The sequence below is a fragment of the Lissotriton helveticus genome, chromosome 3_1, assembly GCF_964261635.1.
Source record: "Lissotriton helveticus chromosome 3_1, aLisHel1.1, whole genome shotgun sequence".
NCBI classification, from domain to species: domain Eukaryota; kingdom Metazoa; phylum Chordata; class Amphibia; order Caudata; family Salamandridae; genus Lissotriton; species Lissotriton helveticus.
This window is the reverse complement of record NC_136061.1, coordinates 217142881-217164470: the sequence shown is the minus strand read 5'-3', so window position 1 is coordinate 217164470 and position 21590 is coordinate 217142881. Positions and strand designations below refer to the sequence as shown.

The 21590-nt window shown below is 47.4% G+C and overlaps 1 protein-coding gene across 1 annotated transcript in view; it reads left to right on the top strand.

Annotated features, from left to right (window-relative positions):
* Positions 1–7080: 7080 nt before the first annotated feature.
* TAF15 (TATA-box binding protein associated factor 15) overlaps positions 7081–21590 on the top strand; it is a 589620-nt gene continuing 575110 nt past the window's right edge. Inside the window, exon 1 of the mRNA XM_078679623.1 lies at positions 7081–7140. Within this exon, the coding sequence (XP_078535749.1) occupies positions 7096–7140 (45 nt within the window). The 5' untranslated portion in view covers positions 7081–7095. The remainder of the gene's footprint in view (positions 7141–21590) is intronic.

Sequence of the window (21590 nt, the reverse complement as noted above, 5' to 3'; positions counted from 1 at the left end):
TGTGTGTTTGTGTGTATATGTGTATATATGTATATGTGTGTGTATATATGTATATGTGTGTCTGCGTTTATGTTTATACGTGTGTGTGTATATATGTGTATATATATATGTTTGTGTATGTATCTGTATATATGCATTTGTATATGCGTGTGTGTATTTATAAAATACCAGACTTAAAATAAAGCTATGATTCAGGTATCCTTCTTGCCTTGTATTGAAATCCCATTTGGTGGCAAGGAGTCCTATTAGTGTCAAGGGTGCCATTCTCATTGCTAATGATTCTGCAGTAAAGAAAGGGTACCATATGGAGATTTTTCCTACAATAGTCTGCACAACTGCACTCTAAGTCACTGCTCTTTGCACTCTGCATCCCACCAGGCCACTCTAATCTATTCTGTACTGTTGCACTCTACGTCACTGCACTTTGCTCTACACTTTTGCAGTCTACCCTGCACCACTCCACTCTACGCAAGTTTTCTCTGAAACAATCTACTTTACACCACTGAAATCTACTCTGCACTCTACGTCACTCTACTCTGCACCAATGCAATCTACATCACTTTACTCAACCAGTGCACTCTGCACCTGTCTACTCTGCACCTCTGTGTTTTACACATCTTCAATCTAGGCTACTCAACTTACAACACTATAAGCTACAATACTCCACTCCGTGATGCTCTACTCCATTAAACTCTACTCGACTCTATGCCACTCCACCCCTCCATGCTTTGCCAACCTTCAACACTATTCAACAACGCTCTACGTAACCCCCTCCATGCCACTTTACTCCACTCTATTCTACAACACACTACTCCGCTCTACTCTACGCCACTCCACCCTGACACTTGATTCTACAACACTTCTCTCCACTCTGCCATTCCACTCTCCTACAGTACTCCACGTATGCCACTCCACAGCAATCTACTCTACGCAACACTCAACGCCACTCTGCCCTACACCACTCCATGGCACTCTGCCGCTACAATCGATGCTACTTCATCACATTGCACTTTGCGACATGCAACTCTCCTTCACACCACTAACTTTTAGCCATGATGAACAACAACCATGCTCGTGTACAATATGGCTAAAACATATTGGCAAAGCCAATAACTCTTGCAAAGGATAGACCTTTTGGCTTTGTCAATGCTTGTTCATTTTAATCGATACTGCAGTCCATCGGCAGAACATATTGGCAAGCCACATGGTCAAAAAGACAAGACCTATTGGCTTTACCAATGCTTGTTTTTGTAGCAATAATTTGCTCTGCTAACGAACGAATAAAACTATTTCTTAACATCCTGTGTATGTCAATCAAGTATTACTAATCAAGGTCATCCTACAGTAATGCATCTGCATATTGAAACCGCCATGCAGTATCACAGCCTACCCTAGGGTAATACATCCCCATCATGAATTAATCAGCTCGTACGGTCTCAGTCCCATTCTAAAGTTATCTTTGGATCATCCTTGAGTAATGCAGCCTCATTCTGAAGTAATCACAAGATGATTCTGTAATAATACAGCCCCATCCTGAAATACTCATAGGATCATCCTGGAGTAATCCTGCCTAATCCTGAAATCATCATGGATCATTCTGGAGTAGTACATTATCGTCAAATGTGTTCCATTGAAGTAATCAGGAACCCATCCTGGAGTAATCCACCCTAATCCAGAAATCATCATGGGATCAACCTACAGTAGTACAAGATCATCACATCTTTTCCATTGAAGTATTCGGGAACTAATCCTGGAGTAGTTTCTCTGATGACTCGAGGAGTCATCTCATTAAAATAATCTGCCCTGTGGGCATACTTCAGGATGGCTTTGGATGACTTCCCCAGTCAATTGCAGGAATAGCCTGGCTGAAGTCATCAGATGACTTCAGAATCACTCCAGGATGATTTCCTTTTTGTCTTTGGTTGGGTGGGAGTAGGGAGGGTGAGAGGGATACTGGGGTATGGAAAAAGGCAAATCAGAAACATTTGAGGATCGTCAAGGGGGAAACTAGGGAGAGGGGAAAGGCCGAGGGAACGAACACGATGGTGGGCCAGGGTCAGGAGAACAAAGAGGCCGAGAGCAGCAGCAAAATGGCGTCCAGGACAAAAGAAAAGAAAGTAAAGAAGTCCATGAATAAAGGAGCAGAGCAGAGGGGGGCAGCCACAGGAGCAAGGAGGGAAAGGGATTGGGGGACCACCAAAACCAAAATGAGTCAATTAGATGGGCAAACGCACAGGGACCACTGGGCAGCAGAGTCGCCGAGGATGTTTGAAGGCACAGTCTCTGGGTCTCACGGGCACGCCCCTCAGGCTGCACGCCAAATGTCTGTGGAAGACCGTGTGGGTGCCTGAGACGCAGTCCAGGACGGTGCGCCCCCCCCCAGGTTAAGACAGCAAAGAAAAGCCCGGGAACGTCACACTGTAATGTCGAGATTATTCCCGAAACTGCACCCCTGTACCTGGTAATACGGAGAGGCAACAGCAGCGGAGTGGCTGTAAGATGAAGCCTCCTCATATCGCCTCACAGTTATTTGGCATCCCTGTGCTGAGGGCAAGACGGCTGGAAGTGAAGGTAGCAGAAGGTGGGCCTCAGGCGGTGTTAACGTCCGGCTCTGGCGGGACCTAGGGGCCCGGGCTCCATGGAGGGAGCCCCGCGCTCTTTGGTACCAGATGCGCCTTAGCAGTTTGGCAGCTGCCGCGATCGCCGATCCCTGTCCGAGACTGCGCCTTCATGGCCCATCTCTTCACCGTAGGATTCGAGAACCATCACGCACTCAGTATCCTTCCTTGGATTCATAGCGCGAGACTGCGCCTCGTGATATGTAAATAGAACTTCATATACAGTCAGCTGTATTAATTTGTAACGTTATATTTCCCTCTCTTTTCACTTCACTTATCATTAGGCTAGAGCCACTGAAAGATCGAGCCAGGCTGGAGTCTAAAGCCTGGCTCAGCTCGAGGTTCCAAAGATGTCCGTTTGGAACCTCGGCTATAAGAAGCTGAGTTTTGAACTGGCCTCCCTCCCTCTACCTAGGCTTTACAGTCAGAGAGCTGCGCTTTGTCACTAGGGAACCAGATGATGTGGTCCGTTGGCATAAACGCCCGGCGCTGGTGCTGGAAACCAGGGTTTGAGCCTCAAGGTCGCGTCCACATCCTGTGATTCTGGGCAAATCACTTAATCTCCCCGTGCCTGAATGTGTAATGTAAATACGGTGCTCATGTAAAGCGCTCCAATACCTTCGGGTCGAGTTCGCGCTATAAAAAAATATGCAAAAAAAAAAAAAGTTCTAGTCTTGGTGTCAGCTTAAAATCCTGAGTTTCTCCTGGGCAAATAATTTAATCTCCCCCGCCTATACACAATGAACTTGACCATGTGTAATGCAGCTATTCCTCATGTAAAGTTCTCCTTCAGGTCGAGCGTATATACAAATTGCATATAAATGCACAAAGAGGTGAAAACAATCCTTAACGAAATACAAATCGATACCCATTTCCTGTCTGATTTTTACAAGGTGAAACCACAAAACCTGGATAAAGTGCTGCTTAACCTCTTGATATGTGTGAATTGTGTAATCTTGGTCAGATATTTTACTTCACCAACATTTTTTTCATTTCCGCACATGAAAACACTTTCAAATATGTGAATTCAGAATACCAGTTGTACAAATACCTATTGTGCTTAGTTTAATAGACTGAAAGTTAGCTCTATAATAATCGTGGTCATGAACAGTGTTTACAAGACTGTCTTCAATATTAGTGCACTAATAACAGTTTATGTTTTAAAACTATCACTTTTAATAAGTACTTCTCAGTGCAATGTTATAATGTGAGTTATTAATGTCAAAGCTTCACATGTTAAGGAAATACGCTTTCTAGAATTTTGAAGTGATTTTACGTGATGTTTCTTCTGTGATTTACATAGGAAACATTTTCAGGGCTCAGTTCATGCATGAGCTCGAAGATCCGAGCCAGACTCTTGGCACGAAGATCCGAGCCAGACTCTTGGCTCGTCTCTCCTTGTAAATCTTTTGGCTCGCCCACCCCTAATTAAGGCAGCTCTAGAGCCCTTTTTAAAGTGTTTTCTTATATTTGCTGTTTGAAGTATGCACTGATATGGGGAAAAATACAGTTTTTCAATGATTTTTCCAATTTTTGTACCAGCCTGGACATTAAAAAAACGTCCAGGTGGCATCTTTAGGCAAGACTAACTGCCATGCAACTGTTGGGTAAGTAGACACAGGCAAGTAGGTGCCCCTTACCTCCTACCTGCCGTGCCAAGTGCCACACATCTTGGGTTACAGTAGAACATACTAAAGATCTTAATAGATCCCGGCATAGTCTTAGCTTCCTCACACAATTAGGAGCTGTTTGTCAGCCTTAGCAAGCTCTCTGGTGGAATAAAATCAGCTGCAGTGTGAGCAGCACTTGCTTGCACTTCTGTGCTGAAGCTTTGCCTGCAGAGATATCAAGATGCAAGCTGGACCTGGTTGGGGGAAAGAACTCGTCTTCCTCGTTGCTATGGTGACCCCGGGCCAGTTGGTGCAGTCCTTGATTTGATACATTGTATATATCTGCTGCGGGCTAGGGCCAGGAAGCTGAGTGAATGAGCACGAAGCATGCTCAGCATGGCTGGGCATGATTGGATAGTAACTAACTACACATGCTACAGCTAGCAGTGTGTGTGTCTGTAAATGCAAGTGTGCACCTGCTGTGCCCTACAATAGGGATGTGGTGCCTGCTGCGGTATGAGTACCACCGTGTTTGGGACTGCCGATCAGGTACCAGCGCTACCAATGATGACAGCCGTGGCAAAAATTATTGCCCAACATCTGTGCGGCAGTAAAAGCCACGCTGACGTTACATGGCAGCAGAGTCGAGTTGGATTCAAGTCTGCTGCGTGGGTGACCAGACCCTAGAACAGAGGTCTTCAAACTTTTGTAGGTTGAGCCCCACCATCTGAATTTTTTTAGATGTTGGGCCTTCCCACCACCTGACAGAAATTTCTGGAATCGACCGCCACATGCATATCACGGGCCATATCCGACAAATAATGTTGCTAGATCTGTTTGCAGCTCTGCGGCTTGCGCGTTAGTTCTGCTACAATGTAACTGTAGTTTCAAGTTAGACACTCTTCCAGGCCGGGCTGACACACATGGCGCCGAACTTAAAGTGTCAACGTCACTGCAGTTAGTGCCCAATGATGAAGTAGACTCACAATACTAGGCTATGTGCGTCACTTCCGACGGTCCTCCTGCTGCCGCCTGTGTTTTTTTACCTTAAAATGTGCAGCTCCTGCTCCTCCTGAACTCGCCGCTCTGACCGCAGCTGACCGAGGTGTTTCCAACAGTAACTTAATGCCAGCTGCGGCTGATTTTTACCGTTGTCAATGCAGGGCACCGTCGACCATCTGCGGTAAAGATGGCTCATGGATGGTTCCAATGTGGTATCGATCCCACCTGCACCAGTCAGCCAAAGTCAGGGCTAGAGAGGCTGGCTGGCTCACGAGTCAGGGTCACTGTGCAGCGCCGGGGGGAAATGGGGGGGGCAGTCGCAGTGAGAGTGGGTGCAGCAAGCTGCTGTGCTCATTGGTTGCAGCATGACTGATGGCACATCTGTGGCGGTAATATACCATGCGACTGGGAGGGACCAAGCCTACCGGGCTACATCCGGGCTCAGCTGCTATCCAGTGACGATCATGAATAATTATTACGTTCCTGATAGAGCAGGTAATCTATTAACTAAACTGTAGTTATCAACTACATCTTTTTAAACACTTATCCGCTGCTGCCGTGAATAGATTGCTGTTACAGTTTTTTTGAGCTACGTGACTAGGTTTGCGTAGTACTAGTAGTAGGGCAGAAAAGCACCACGCCACAGAAGAACACTATCACAGCATGGGGGATTTTAGTTTAGGATGGGCTCACCACCTTCTGCTTTGGGAGGCCTATAATCAGGAACCACAAGTGATGACAAGAACACCATGCTGGCATGGCTGACCTGCAGCCATGATGTATCTTTTACCCATGTATGTATGGGTCTGTTTAACAGCAGACAACTGTAGATTTGGCGGCCCAGCCACCGCCAGCGTGGTAGAGACACTGCGTCTGCTACAGTGGTGACGAGGCAGCAAATAACTTTATAAGGCCCACAGTCTTTACTATCCAATCGACATACAGTGGCGTTAGGCCTTTTCCACCTGCGATCCAAGTGACAGTGAGCAGAATGACACACAAGTTTACCTGAGTGAGGTGACAGGAAGGAGGACTGTGCATGGGGGTAAGAAGAACTGTGAATTAAATACCGCCACGATCATACAAAGCATTTGAATTTCGGAAAATATAATCAAATAGGAATGCCAGTGGCAGCATGACAACGGAAAGCAATATGTCACATTTAAAAGCCATTCAATATTCTAAAGCTCTCAGGTAGCTTGTTCGTAAATATATTTAGCCAATTATGACTTTCAAGTCAATGTATGATTCTGTCATTAAATAACAGAGTTATCCTATGGAATTCAAAAGCCAAGCAACACAATACAAATTTTGATATTACAGACATTGTTTTTAAAGATCTGATAACTCATGTAAACTCCGCAGCCAAGGCGGTCTAGAATTTATACAAGTGAATTAATTGAATTGATGCTCCAATTTGTGTGTCATTTCTAATGTTTATATAAATTTCCCTAGTCATTACTGCTTGATTTTGCTCGCAAGAAAAGTGTCACTCAGTGGTTGAAACGTCGCTCATAATTACACTGAAATGATAAAAGTGTAACATATAGCAATCTGAAACCGTGGCAGCTATGGAACAGTCATTTCAGCTGCAGTGGGAGGCAAGGAGTCTCCTCTGCTTTGAAATCGAACACGAAGGAACAGGACTGTCTCTTTGTTTGCTTTCGTTTTTAGCAAAGGAGACTTCCTGCCTCCCACTGCAGCTGAAGCATTTCAGCTCCACCAATTAACCCCATCCTGGCACGGTGAACTCTTAGCACTTAGCAGACAAAAGCAAGGCACGGCGCGACCAGTGACTTCCCCTCCCTCCCCCCTCCAACCCTCTGTCACCGGAGTTCCCTAATGAAAAGAAATTCCCATTTGAAATGGGTAAAGACTTGCGACGCGGGGAACAGTGGAGGACAACAAAAGTAAGATGTTAGGGTCAAGTACGCGCCCCCCTGTGATGGTGGCGCGCCCCCGTGGGGTGGCGCGCCCCAAGGTTTGAAGAACTCTGCTCTAGAGGTTGGGACCAGACTGTGAGTGACTTGCTTCACTTAATTGTTCCTCTCTGACCGAGTCGGACAGTTGGATCTCGGGTGGTCCGTGGGGCAGGTAAGGTCGTGTGAGAGTGAGACTGACTGAGTCTACACATCGACTCAACTTTAGTCTCTACTGTCTTACTCCTGCTTGTGGTGGTGACGGTTATTGTGACTCTATTGAGCTGCGGACCCTAGGCAAACCTCTGACAGAAGCAACAAATAAAGTAAGATAAGATTATTTGTTTTTGGAGTTGATCTGCAAAACTACAGAAATGATTGTTGAAGAGCACACATTTCAGGTTCAACTCTTCTAGCAGTCTAGCCATAGTTTAGGTAATATAAATAACACATTAAAAGCCATTGTTTTATGTCGAACACTGCATCCGTATAGCTAAAGCATGTTCATGCCGGTCAGTGCTGTTAGACAGGCCAACAAGACAATGTCTGTTTGTAACACCACCAAGGCCAGAATGGCCATACCGGGCATTGGGCGATGGGTGGGCGTTTTACCGGGAGGGTGCAAGGATGGAGGGCAGGTTTTGTTAGTGGGGGCGGTTTTGTAGCAGTGCAGCAGTTTTAAACATCCTGCAAAGTTTCTTGTATATTCAGCAGTTTTCGGGCAACAATAAAAGTGTCAAGTTAACTTTAGTCATTTAGTAATGTACCTACTGCAGAGAGATGGGCGTTTTGTCTAGGAGCAGTTTTCATTTATCTAATGTAGCGTAGAGGGTCAATATGCCTGCTACAAAGAACGTGTATCATGCAAATCAAAGAACAATATTTTTTGTGGATAGCCAAGTGGGTTACTGCTTTTGTCATTGTGATTCTGTTGTTTCTGCGCAGTTCATGAGTTACATTCGTAATTTAGCACAGTGAGCTATGAACTGCCATCTACGAGCGGCACGCAAGTCGCATGGTACAGATTAAAAAGTTATTTTTATGTAGGACGGCCCCCGACTGTCCTCGCACATCACACAGGGAATCCCTCTGGTGCGGGCACCAAAGGGATTCCCTTTACCCCCAACAGGCTCGGGAGCTGGGAAGAGCTTTCCCAGCTCCAGAGGCTGCCTGCATGGTTTCCCTGAAATGACGATCACCGTGCACGTCGCGCTGACGTAATTTCAGTGAAACCGAAACTGAAATGAGCCTAGAGCCCCATTTCAGACTAGCTTTCTACGTTCTCAGGGGGCTATCTCAGCCCCCTGAGCACGTAGAAAGTCAGGAGAGGTATTGTTGGAAAGGGGAGAATCTCCCCAGTGGATCCCTGCTAGGGGAGCGCCCCAGGAGGGCGATCCCCAAGCAGGCAGGTACCCACTAGGCACCAGGGAGGGGGGAGCAGCCTCTTGGGCAACTGCCTCTGCTCCCCCCCCCCAATAAAATTGGCTACATTTAGTCTTTCTGCACCCCGGGGGCAGAAACCCCCCTCAGACGCCAGGTTTTTTTTGGAGCAATTTCAATGAGGGTGGGAGCTGCCCAAAATGGGCATACCAATGCCCCCACCACCCCGCCAAAATTATACCCTTTCTGCCCCACCTGAGGGGCAGATGGGGCCAGCAGCCCCCAATGTGACGCCCGGGGGGGACAAAAAGTCCACTAGACGCCAGGGATTTTATTTGGGGCAATTTGTATTAGGGTGGGGACTGCCCAAAACTGGCATGCCAATGCCCCCACCCCAACAAGGTTACAGCCTTTCTGCCCCCCGTGGGCAGATGGGGGCATTAGCCCCCAATCTGCCTCCTCTGAGGGGCAGAAACCCCACTAGAAACCAGAGATTTATTTTGGCAAGTACAATTAGGGGTGGGGGCTGCCCAAAATGGGCATGCCAATGCCCTCACCCCCGGCAAAAATTACAGCCTTTCTGCTCCCCCTGGGAGGCAGATGGGGGCAGTAGCCCCCAATCTGCACCCCCCGGGGTGGAGCAAAAAGCCCACTTGACGCCAGGGATTTTTTTGTGCCAATTTGAAGTAGGGGTGGGGGCTGCCTAAAACGGGCATGCCAATGCTGCCACCCCCCCTGCAAAAATTCCAGACTTTTTGCTCCCCCCCGGGGGGAAGAAAGCCCACTAGGCATCATCGATTACGCAGGCTTTTTTATGTGTGGGGGTGGGGGCTGCCCAAAACGAGCATGCCAATGCCCCCCGCCCCACAATAATTACAGCCTTACTGTCTCCCCTGGGGTGCAGTAGCTCCCAATCTGCCCCGGGGGAAAAAAGCCCTGTAGATGCCAGGGATTTTTTTTTTGCCAATTTGAAGTAGGGGTGGGGGTTGCCCAAAACGGGAATGCCAATGCTGCCACCCCCCCTGCAAAAATTCCAGACTTTTTGCCCCCCCTGATGGGCAGTAGCCCTAATCTGCCCCTCGGGGGTGGGAGGGGGGGGGGCAAAAAGCCCACTCGAAACGAGGGATTTAAAAAAAATTCATGTAGGGTTGGGGGCTGCACAAAATGGGCATGACAATAACCCCACCCCCCAGAAAAATTACAGTCTTTCTGCTCCCCCCCGGGGGGAAGATAGCCCACTAGGCATCATCGATTACGCAGGCTTTTTTTATGTGTGGGGTGGGGACAGCCCAGAATGGGCATACCAATGCCCCCAGCCCCCCAAAAAATAGCCAGTCTTTCTGCTCTGGGAGCATATTGGGGAAACCCCCCTCGCCCCGAGTCCCCCTTCAGGGCAGCTGAAAGCCCACTAGGCACAGACTTGTTTTTTGCAATGTGCCTACCTGTGGATTTTGGGACCTAGCACAGCCAGCCCATATGGAAACCTGGCAAACCTGTACATTTTATAAAAATAGACACCAAGGGGAATCCAGGGTGGGGTGACTTGTGTGCCTCTCACCAGGTTCTGTTACCCAGAATCCCTTGCAAACCTCAAACGTAGTTAAAAAAAACACCTTTTCCTCACATTTTTGTGGCGGAAGTTCTGAAATCTGCATGGATCCACAAAATTTCACCCACCCCACATCCCCCAAATTCTTCAGAGTAAAATGGCACCTCACTTGTGTGGGTAGGCCTAGTGCCCGCGACAGGAAAAGGCCTAAAACGCAATGTGGACACACCACATTTTCATAGTGAAAACTGACCCTTTTTTTGCAAAGGGCCTAGCTATAGATTTTGAACCCTAGCTCTGCCGGCACCTAGGGAAACCTAGCAAGCCTACACACTTTTGAAAACAAGACACCCAGGGGAATCCAGGATGGGGTGACTTGTCTGGCTCTCACCAAGTTCTTTTACCCAAAATCCCTTGCAAACCTCAAACTTTGTAAAATAAAAACACATTTTACTCACATTTCTATGGTGGAAAGTTCTGGAATTTGCGTGCATCCACAAAATTTCATACACCCCATATTCCCCAAAGTCTTCAGAGAAAAATGGTACCTCACTTCTGTGGGTAGGCCTAGTGCCCGCGATAGGAAACGGCCCAAAACGCCACGTGGACACACAACATTTTCACAGTGAACACTGACGCTTTTTTTGCAAAGTGCCCACCTGTAGATTCTGAACCCTAGCTCTGCCGGTACCAAGGGAAACCTAGCAAATCTATACATTTTTTAAAACTAGACACCCAGGGGAATCCAGGACGGGGTGACTTGTCTGGTTCTCACCAGGTTCTGTTACCCAGAATCCCTTGCTAACGTCAAAATTTGTAAAAAATAAACAACACATTTTCTTCACATTTCTGTGGTGGAATCTGTGTGGATCCACAAATTCCCCCTCACCCCGCATTCCCCGAAGTCTTCCGAGAAAAATGGTGCCTCATTTGTGTGGGCGGGTCATGTACCCACGACAGGCAAGGTCCCAAAACCTATTGAGGAGACATCAAAATGAGCTATCACAAAACAACCTGGTTTTGCAAGGGGGGGTCACCTGGGTTTTTGGCCTTCTTGGGAAACCTACCAAACTCAGACATTTCTAAAAACTAGACACCTGGGGGAGTCCAGCAAGGTATGGCTTGCATGGGTCCCCCAACATTTTCCTACCCAGAATCCCCTGTACACCTCAAATTTAGCTGAAAAAAATCACTTTTTTCTCAAATTTCTGTGTGGGAAAATTCTGAAATCTGTGTGGATCCACAAATTTCCTACCACCCAGTGTTTTCCCAGGTCTCCCGATAAAAATGGTACCTCACTCGCGTGGGTGGGTCAAGTACCTGCGACAGGCAAGGGCCCAAAACCTATTGAGGCAACATCAAAATTACCTATCACAAAAGAACCTGCTTTTGCAAGGGTGGTCCCATGAATTTTTGGCCCCGGGCTCGGCGGCCATCTAGGGAAACCTACCAAACCCACACATTTCTGAAAACTAGAGACCCGTGTGAGTCCATCAAGGTATGGCTTGCGTGGGTCCCCAAACATTTCCCTACCCAGAATCCACTGCAAACCTCACATTTTGTTGAAAAAAATCAAATTTTTCTCACATTCCAAGGAGGCGGCACATGCATGTGGAAGGGTATGCTCAGATGTGAGTCCCTTGCTCACTGCACCATCAGGATTCAAGCAAGCCGGGCCGAAGACGGCTGTAATACCAGAAACCGGTCCCAGGAAGCTTGTTTCCTTTCCAGTAAAGAATTGGCTTGGTAGTTTGGTCTGCCCTGTTCCCATGATGCACTGGGCCAAGGACAGACTAATTTGCATGTAGCCAGGTTCTGAGCTGGGATGGTGCAGTGAGCTAAAAAACGGTGATGGATCAAGCCCTGATCTTTTGACTGGGTAGGAGTGTTCTGCTTAATTCAGTTACTCTGTCCATCACCACCCCCCTTTTGAATAGTTTTGGCCACCACAAGTGTGGAAGGGTATGCTCAGATGTGAGTCCCTTGCTCACTGCACCATCAGGATTCAAGCAAGCTGGGCCGAAGACGGCTGTAATGCCAGAAACCGGTCCCCGGAAGGGAGGGGGGGGAACACCGCCTCCCCAGTGGGTCTTTGTCCAGTGGGCTTCCTCCTCTTGTGGGACAACTCGTCTTTGAGAAAGCTACTCTTATACTTAGCTACGCGGGCTCCTTGGTTTAGGCCGCATGCTGACTTGCCAGCCCTCCGGTGATCCTTTAAGAGGAGGCTGCACTGGCAATTGGGCAGTTGTATGCTAATCTGCTAGCCCCAGGGTTGAGGCTAGGCCAGTTTTTGGCGTGTCCAGCGCGTCAATCCCTCTGGTAGACCAGTAGATGCCACCAGCCTTCCCCTTTAGTCCTTGTCCCTTCTGCCTTGGGGCCACATTCAAAAGAGACTTGCATCGCATCCCAAGGGTCACTAGGCTGCATTTTAGCTTTCCTATTAATCTTGCCCCTTCAGCATCACTCACAAGGTGGCCTCCCCTGCATCAGTAAGGGGAGAAGAGACATGCTAGAGGGTCTTTATTGGAAAGATGGTGCAGGATTATGTTGGGTTGAGACTTTGGAGCTGAGTTAAATTGCGACCGCCATCTTTGGCGGTTAAGCCATGCCTCCCCCAACAACGAAGGTGCTTGGACCGCAATTTAAACGTAACCACTCTTAACCAACTTATCACCAGCAAATCAGTGGTTTAAATGGGAAATTAGAAGTGCCGGTACTCACTAATTAGACTGGGTGGGGAGTTAGGGGTGTGGTTGTGAGCCAGGCATTTAACAATAGTCAATTTTTTTTTGCGTGGATCAGAGGTTGGTGAGCTTTGAACCATTCAAACAAATATTGTATAGCACAACAAAACGTCAAAGATGTAGCACTGCTGAGAGGGTGTAGTCTCGATAGTTGTAAACTGTCACCATGAGATCCACATTCTAATCCTTCTACTATTGGGCGTGAGAGTGCCAGCTTGTCTCTTCCAGCTCTGCCACTACATGTGGGCATGTGACAGCAGACACAGGCATACATTCAAGAAAATGTAAGTCTGCATTGGAGGCAACCTTAAATGAATTTTTTGTTATAGCTGTAGCTGCGGTCCCGTTTATGTGTTCTGTGCCTCAGCTCGCTACCTCCTTACTCAGCCAGGTCACCGAACACTCAGCTCCCAACACGTACATTAGGAGACATGGCAAGCATCAGCTTCTATGTCATACGTGCAGGGCCTAATTTTTGGCAGTTTGATATTGTGCGAATTTGGCCCACGGGCATCAGAGCGCTTTAAATGACAATCAGAACATTTGCATTAAAGCTTACTTTTTTAAAAACCCGTTGGTTATGTGAGTTGCCCAGAATCACAAGATGAGAAGCTGACATCGGGATGCGAACCTAGTTCGCCATTCCCACCGTCGACAGCTCTGGCCACATCCTCAGTCTTGTTGCAATGCCAAATAAAACCTAACACTGAAGGAGCAACCCAGTGCAGGAATACACTAACCCGTTGCCTGCCAGAGTGGCACATAAACACGCTCCATCTGAATACATAATTTTCAGTAGTTTTAGCGTTGCAGGTACCTGTACTTCAGGGCCTGAGCCCTGCTGCTTCTGGGAGTACCGGTACTCTCATTGCCTGAAAAGAAGTTCCGGTACTCAGGGTGAGAAAACAGAGAAGTGATGGTACTCAGTACCGGCCCATTTAAAGCACTTCAGCAAATAGTGCTCATGCACGTCCATTGGAGATACATAATGGAGACTCCCTGAGTTACTGTTACTCTTATTGGAAAACCTAAAAAGTACAAGGCCCCAGAAAACAAACAATACTAATTAAATCAACTGAACCACTCACTAGCAATCTAGATGACAAAGTAGCAGGCAGACTTGCTTCTCCTGCATCCAATATAGCAACATTCTATGAAGTGTCCCAGGCTCAACTGGCTGGCTGGACAGCTCAAGAAAGCGGACACACAAGTTCCAATATTGCCTCAAGAGGTGTGATAGCTCAGCAGCAACCTAACTTAAATAAGACATGTCCGCATCATACTCACATAAACCACTCACAAGAAGGGAAAAAAAGAGGCTGAAGAAAAACAAAAGAAAATCCACAGGAAACGTTGGGCAAGGTGGGGGGCACGTAGACCAGACCAAATGGTTAATGATCCTGGACACATTTGAAAAATGACACAATCTTTGGCACTGCTACGATTTCCACACAAACAGTGGCTGAACCTACAAAAGCCCCACCACCTGGGAAGGGCACTCCATCTATATGCACACGGAATAAGTGAGACATCAGTGAGCTTAAAACAACAGGTCTCAGTCTGAACAATAGTTCAAAAGAAGAAATAAGTCATCACGACTCACAATCTGAATACAAATCCCCCATACACACAACGGTCAATACCACACTGCAAACATGTAAAGCACAGAAAAATAACACTACTCAAAATCAATGTCACACACACAAGCAACAACGGGGATACATCACCAGAGCAAAACTACATCCTTATTTCGCGACCTGTGACCACCTCACAGATTTACTCAACCAACCAAGTGACTACTTTGCAAAGCAACCTAGAACCAGTTGGACCACTTCAGGTCACATCTTCTTGAATTAACTTCTAACAGCAGCAGACATTCAACTCCAGATCTACTAAAGACATGTTGGGAGAGCCAGAGACTTTCTCCATGCTTGGCAGGATCTCAAGGTATTAAGTCCATGGGGCATAGTAAGCCTCAAACCCAATAAGCTGCCAACCATCCTCTGTCCGCGATACATCCCCAAAGGGAAGAATTACATACTAAACAGGGCAAATATATTACATCTACTTTAACGTGTTCCCTCTTTACAACATTTACTATCAGAAGCTATTTATAGAGTCCAATTTGAACCATCTCATCACCCCATTCACTATGAGGAGAATATAGTCACCCGGAGGTCTCCCTTGCATGTCTTCTTAGTTTTAAAAGAACGAACTGCCTTTGCAAAATGAACAGAGCAAGAGAAATACCCCTGCATGCTGGACTGTGCCAGTGCACCAGATTCAACAGCACACCAGCATTTGTAGAAGCTCACATAGTGCACCTAATCCTGGCGCCCTTAAAAAGATGCAGGTCAAGTGCCCTAGCGATCACTCAGGGAAGCGCATAGTGTTAGTCGATGCTCCTGCAGGAAAAAGCCAACATTGGTGCTGGCTAGTACACTATATTTAAGTAATCCTTTCCCTTCTACATCTGGTGACCCGTGGACAATCAGGTCTTTACACAGTCAGCCACAAAAGTAGTGCCTCGACTCCCAAATTAGAGTTAACATTAATATTGTGGAATGTTCAATCAATCATGAATTTTGAAGTACGCGACTCACCCGCGAGGGTCTCAAGGCGCTGGGGGGTGGGGCGGAAGAGGAGGCAGCTCCAGTCAGTCCAAGAGCCAGGTCTTGAGAGTCTTCCTGAAGATGTGTAGAGTGGGGGTGTGTCTGATGTCAATCGGGAGCTCGTACCAGGTCTTAGCTGCGATGTAGAAGGTTCTTCTGCCAGTTCTTGCTCTGCGGATGAGCGGGTATTTGGCGAGGGCGAGGTCGGTGGAACAGAGGTTTCTCTTGGGTACGTGGAAGGAGATTCATTTGTTGAGATATTGGGGTCTGGAGTTGTGGAGGCATTTGTAGGCGTGGGTGAGTATCTCGAAAGTTACTCTCCTCTCGACGGAGAGCCAGTGGAAGTTCTGCATGTGTTGTGTGATGTGTTCTTGTCGAGGGATGCCGAGGACATGTCTGGCTGCGGTGTTCTGTATGGTCTGGAGTTTGCGAAGCAGAGACTTGTTGATCCCGGCGTAGAGTGCTTTTCCGTAGTCTAGTCTGCTGTTTATGAGTGCGTGGGTGACAGTCTTTCTTATGTCTTGAGGGATCCACATGAAGGTCTTCTGGAGGATCCGGAGGGTGTTGAAGCAGGAAGCGGTGATGGAGTCGAGTATGATGCGGATTTACCGGGTGTGGCCCTTGGGGTTGGGGGAGGGTTCGAGGACGAGGACCTCTGTCTTCTCTGAGTTGAACTTCAGGCAACTGCTTTATTCCTTACTGGAAGCTGAGTCTGGTGGTGATAGGGTCCTTGGTGAGGGAGAGGATGCGCTGGGTGTCTGCGGCATTGGATACTATGTTGAGTCCGTGCTGTCTGACGATGGCGGCGAGGGGAGCCATATAGATATTGAAGAGCGTGGGACTGAGCGAAGATCCTTGGGGTACTCCCCAGTTGATCTCTGTGGGTTCGGAGAAGAAGGGTGAAAGTCTGATTCTTTGGGTTCTGCCGGTGAGGGAGGAGCGGATCCAGTGGAGGGCGGATGCCTGTTTGCTGGCGTCATGGAGTCTGGCGGTGAGTGTACAGTGGGAGACGGTGTTGAAGGCTGCAGAGAGGTCGAGTAGGATCAGAGCTGCGGTGTGGCCTTGGTGGAGGAGGGTGCAGATGTTGTCTGTAGAGGCGAGTAGAGTGGTCTAGGTGTAGTGCTCTGTTGCGGGTCTCAAGCGTATATTTATTTATTTATTTATTTCAATTTATATCGCGCATTATCACCCCAGGGTCTCTAAGCGCTTGTACAAAAAGAAACCAGTCCCACTAATAACAAATATCAAGACTTACAACACACCCCATGCTTCCCGGAAAAGTATTGTTTTTAACATTCGGCGAAAGAGCAAAAGATTGGGCTCCTTCCGAAGGTTAGTTGGAAGTTTATTCCATGCTGTAGGAAGCAGAGTGGAAAAAGCACGTCCACCAACTGTGGACAGGCGGAAACGTGGGTTAACCAGAAGAGTGGCTTCAGAGGATCGTAATGCCCTGCCCGGGATGTATCCAGCCAGTCTGGTTTTAATATAGCTGGGCGCATTACCGTAGAGTGCCTTGTGTGAAATACACAGACCTTTGAACAGTGCCCTCTGTCTGACAGGGAGCCAATGTAACTGATGCATGAGAGGCGAAGCACGCGTTGTCCTAGGCTTCTTAAAAATCAGTCTCGCTGCATCGTTCATGACCGTCTGCAACCGCGTCAATAATCGCTGGGGAAGCCCTATGTACAGCGCATTGCCGTAGTCCAGGCGTCCTAAAATCATGGCAGACACAACGCTTCTTAAGGTGGAGAAAGACAGCAAATGAGAGATCTTGCGAATCTGTCTCAGAAGACCGACGCATGTTCCTACCACTACAGACACCTGTTTACTCATGGACAGCATGTTGTCGAGGTGGATTCCCAGGCTCTTCACCACAGTTGCTGGTTCCGGTGTCTTGCCCAACTCCCTGGGCCAAAAGCCGTCATTCCACGGACTGCCCTGGATGGCTATGGGCAGCACCTCGGTTTTGTCCGGATTGATTTTCAGGGAGTTGGCAGTCATCCAATTTACTGTGAACCTTAAGATATTGTGCAACCTGGTTTGGGCGCCTGGAGAGTCTTCTATTTGGATAATGATCTGCGTGTCGTCAGCGTAGTTAAAAATCTGACAATCCATCTGATTCAGAGCTGAAATTAGTGGCTGCAGGTAGATGTTAAAAAGGAGTGGTGAGAGGGCAGAGCCTTGCGGCACTCCACAGGTAATGGCCGCTGATGTTGAGACTAGGTCGGACAACTGCACCTTCTGCGATCTATCCTGCAGAAAGGAGGTGAGCCAACCTAGCGCGTGCCCCCTGATGCCCATGTCTCTCAGACGCGACAGCAGTTGACTATGACATACCGTGTCAAAAGCCGCGGAGAGATCGAGTAACACAAGGGCACCATGGATCCTCTTATCGGCTCTGCACCTTAATTCGTCTAAAATAGACACCATCACCAACTCCGTGCTGTGGTGCACCCGAAAGCCAGCCTGATTTTGCTCTAGCAGATAATTTATCTCCAAATACTTAGTGAGATGTAACAACACATGTTGTTCCAAGACCTTTGCCAAGAAAGGTAGTTGAGAGATGGGTCTGAAGTTTTTTTAATTTTTTGTGTCCGCCCCTGGCTTTTTTAGCAATGGAATCAGCCGGGCCTCCTTAAACATGACCGGGACTTGTCCAATTTCTAGGGACTTATTGAGCAGGTGAAGAATATCTTCCTCCATCCCTGGCATAGCTAGTTTGAAGACACTAGGGGGACAAGGATCCGCCTGAGAGCCTGATTTTACCCTCCCTATCAGACTGGCTAACATCTCCTTCGTAATCAAGGGGATGATTTGCAGAGGGTTATCAGCTTTAGGCATGACTGACTCAACTTGGAGCGAACATTCCAGAGCAGGAGTGCACGAAATTTCTAACAGGATATCCTCAATTTTCTTAATAAAGAAATCCTGGAAAAGTTGGCAATCCTCCTGCGAGAAATTAAATTTCTGCTCCTTGTTTTTCCTTAGTTCAGAGAGTATCTTAAAGATTTCTTTCTGCGGATTGCGAGCTGTGGCAATCCTGTTCTCGAAGAACTCGGAGTTTCGTGCTATGATGGCCTTTTTATACATAGCCAGCTCCTGTTGGTATAAACTCCGTGCCATCAAACAATAATCCCGCCTCCAAGCTGTCTCAGTCTTCCGCAGAGCCTGCTTCCTTGCCCTCAACTCATCGTTGTACCAGGGTGCTCCTGCTCCTTTGTCCACCATTTTCACCCTTCTGGCCGGTGCCATTAGGTCAATGGTGGATTTTAGCTTATCCACTACCCTCTGGGGAGACGACCTCGAGTTTGTCGTCACAAATGATTGTAGCGACGGGGTTAAGTAGGTTTTTCACCAGATCTTCCTCATTTATGGTGTTCCATCGCCTCACAGTTCTCCACATCGGCCTAGATTTCTCTCCATATTTGGGTGCTATTTTCTGTCCCCTAATCAGATAGTGGTCAGACCACGCACAGGGTCGACCAGATATCGTCCCGGCTCCAGGGTCAGTTGACCATACCAGATCTAACGTGTAGCCCTTATCATGAGTGGGACCTAAAACAAGTTGAGTCAATCCAAGCGTAGTTAGCGCTTCCTCTATATGGCTAGCTTGCCCCTCCTTGGGGGAAACTTCCCAGTGGAAATTAAAGTCTCCCATGACCAATAGGTCCTTATAACGAGACCTAAGGTCATGGACCAACTCCACAAAACCATCCCCAAAGTCGGGGGTAGCCCTAGGAGGACGATACACCAGCAGGATGACCAAGCAATCTCTATCTGCCTCAAATTTAACCCCTAATATATCAGCACCTCCCAAGCACTCGGCGCAGATTTTTTCAGCCTTCCAACAGTTCTTATAGAGAAGGGCAACTCCCCCTCCTCTCTTGGTACTGACTCGATTCTGGCAAATTGCCAAGTAGTTAGGGGGAAGAGAAGCCACTACGTCTGGCATGGATGAGTCTTCCAGCCAAGTTTCTGTGATCCCCAGAATATCAATCTCCCCATCTTGTAATAGCGTGAAGATTTCTAGATTGTGTTTCTGGAGTGATCTAGTGTTTAATAGGCCGTATCCAAGCGTCCTATCCGCTTTCCAACTTTTTACGTATCTTTGTTCAGGCGCAATCTTAAGTAGCCCTTCCCTCTCTAGGAGTGTATGACAATCCCCACTAAGTTTCCAGTTCCCCTGTTGAACAGCCATCAGCTCAGATCTGCTATACCTGAGGAAATGACCAGGGTTTGTGGCCCCGGGGCCCGGTAGGTCGCGGATGGGCGCAGATGGGCTAGCCTCCGGCGCGCCCACGGCGCGTTCGCTGCGCGAAATCGCTGCGCGAAATCGCTGCGCGTAAACATGAGGCTGGTTTAAATAGGCGTCTTAGAAGACCGCCTGACAACTCAAATGCTGTCCCAAGATGGCGCCCACCCGGCGTCCAGACCCTTCCCAACCAAAGATGGCGTCCAAAAAGATCCTGAGTGTGCCGAGGGCCCGCTAAGCAGCGGTGAAGGACCAATTAATGTGCAAGTAAGGGGCAATTGCTAATAAAAGCACTATTCAGTATTAAAACGATATTCTCCAATTTTAAAAAACGCGATGCCGCGCTAATGCACTAATTCAACAGATCACCAGCATAGAACGCTTAAAGCGGACACATTAATGTGCAAGTAAGGGGCAATAAAAGCACTATTCAGTATTAAAACGATATTCTCCAATTTTAAAAAACGCGATGCCGCGCTTATGCACTAATTCAACAGATCACCAGCATAGAACGCTTAAAGCGCGTTGTAAATCTAGCCTTGCTCGTGGGTAGCGTTACCATATACAGCCGAGCCTGCCGAGGAGCCCGTCTTAAATAGGCGTCTTAGAAGACCGCCTGACAACTCAAATGTTGTCTCAAGATGGCGCCCACCCGGCGTCCAGACCCTTCCCAACCAAAGATGGCGTCCAAAAAGATCCTGAGTGTGCCGAGGGCCCGCTAAGCAGCGGTGAAGGACCAATTAATGTGCAAGTAAGGGGCAATTGCTAATAAAAGCACTATTCAGTATTAAAACGATGTTCTCCAATTTTTAAAAACGCGATGCCGCGCTAATGCACTAATTCAACAGATCACCAGCATAGAACGCTTAAAGCGCGTTGTAAATCTAGCCTTGCTCGTGGGTAGCGTTACCTCATACTCTCTTAGCCAGATTTATAACAAACTGGGCCATAATATGCTTTTAGGAAACATGGGCCATCAAAGCTGTGACTCTATCAGGGTTCTACGAATTACAGAAACCAGCCACGAAAATAGCCATTTTGGGTGTGCATTTGGAGGCTTGTCAATCTACATCTACTGCTTTTGATCTTGAAATAAGACCAATTGATACAGATAATCCAGCAATACAGCCTGCAATACAGAATGGACGTCATATTGGTGGCAAACCTTGATCGATTTTACTAATCAATGTTTACTTAAATTTACACAAGACAACCAAGCAGTTAAAAACATTCTGCGATGCCTTAGAAGACCTTCTATGCGGGCATTCTTCCTTGAAGTGATAATGATGGATGCTTTAACATTACCCAATTAGGTCATCTACCAGTAGTGGATGTGCCAACATCTTACAGAACCAACTTAGCTAACAAAATGAAGGAGTGCCTATCAACATCTAATTTAACTTCCCTGTACCTGCCCCGCTTTCCCCCAAGACAGTCCACCAAAAGCCTACACTCCTCAAGCGAAATCTTGACCCTGGGCTACACTTTCGTGAGCAGAGCCATATGCGATTCATGCTTGCACTATAAAATCAAGTGCCTACAGAAAAGTGATCACTATCCCCAGAAAACATACCTTCGAATACCAGCACAGGCTGCCACACAAATTAATATTGTATGCTCCTCCTAGGGTGAAGAAAACCTGGCATTAATAAAAAAGGATTAAGTGGAACAAATACTACAACTGACACTACCAGTCTTACCAACTGGCAATCATCAAATCAATGGATAATTATGCTGACTAGCCTAACTTAGGACTATCCCTACAACCTGTAGAAGAATATTGTCGAATCTCTGCTTTAAAAAGGTAGAACAAGAAACCTTCTCTGTACCTCAAATCTCTCTACCTCATCCCTTTTCTGTACCTCGTTGCTCCCTTTCCATCTGACCTCCCTTTAATCCATCTA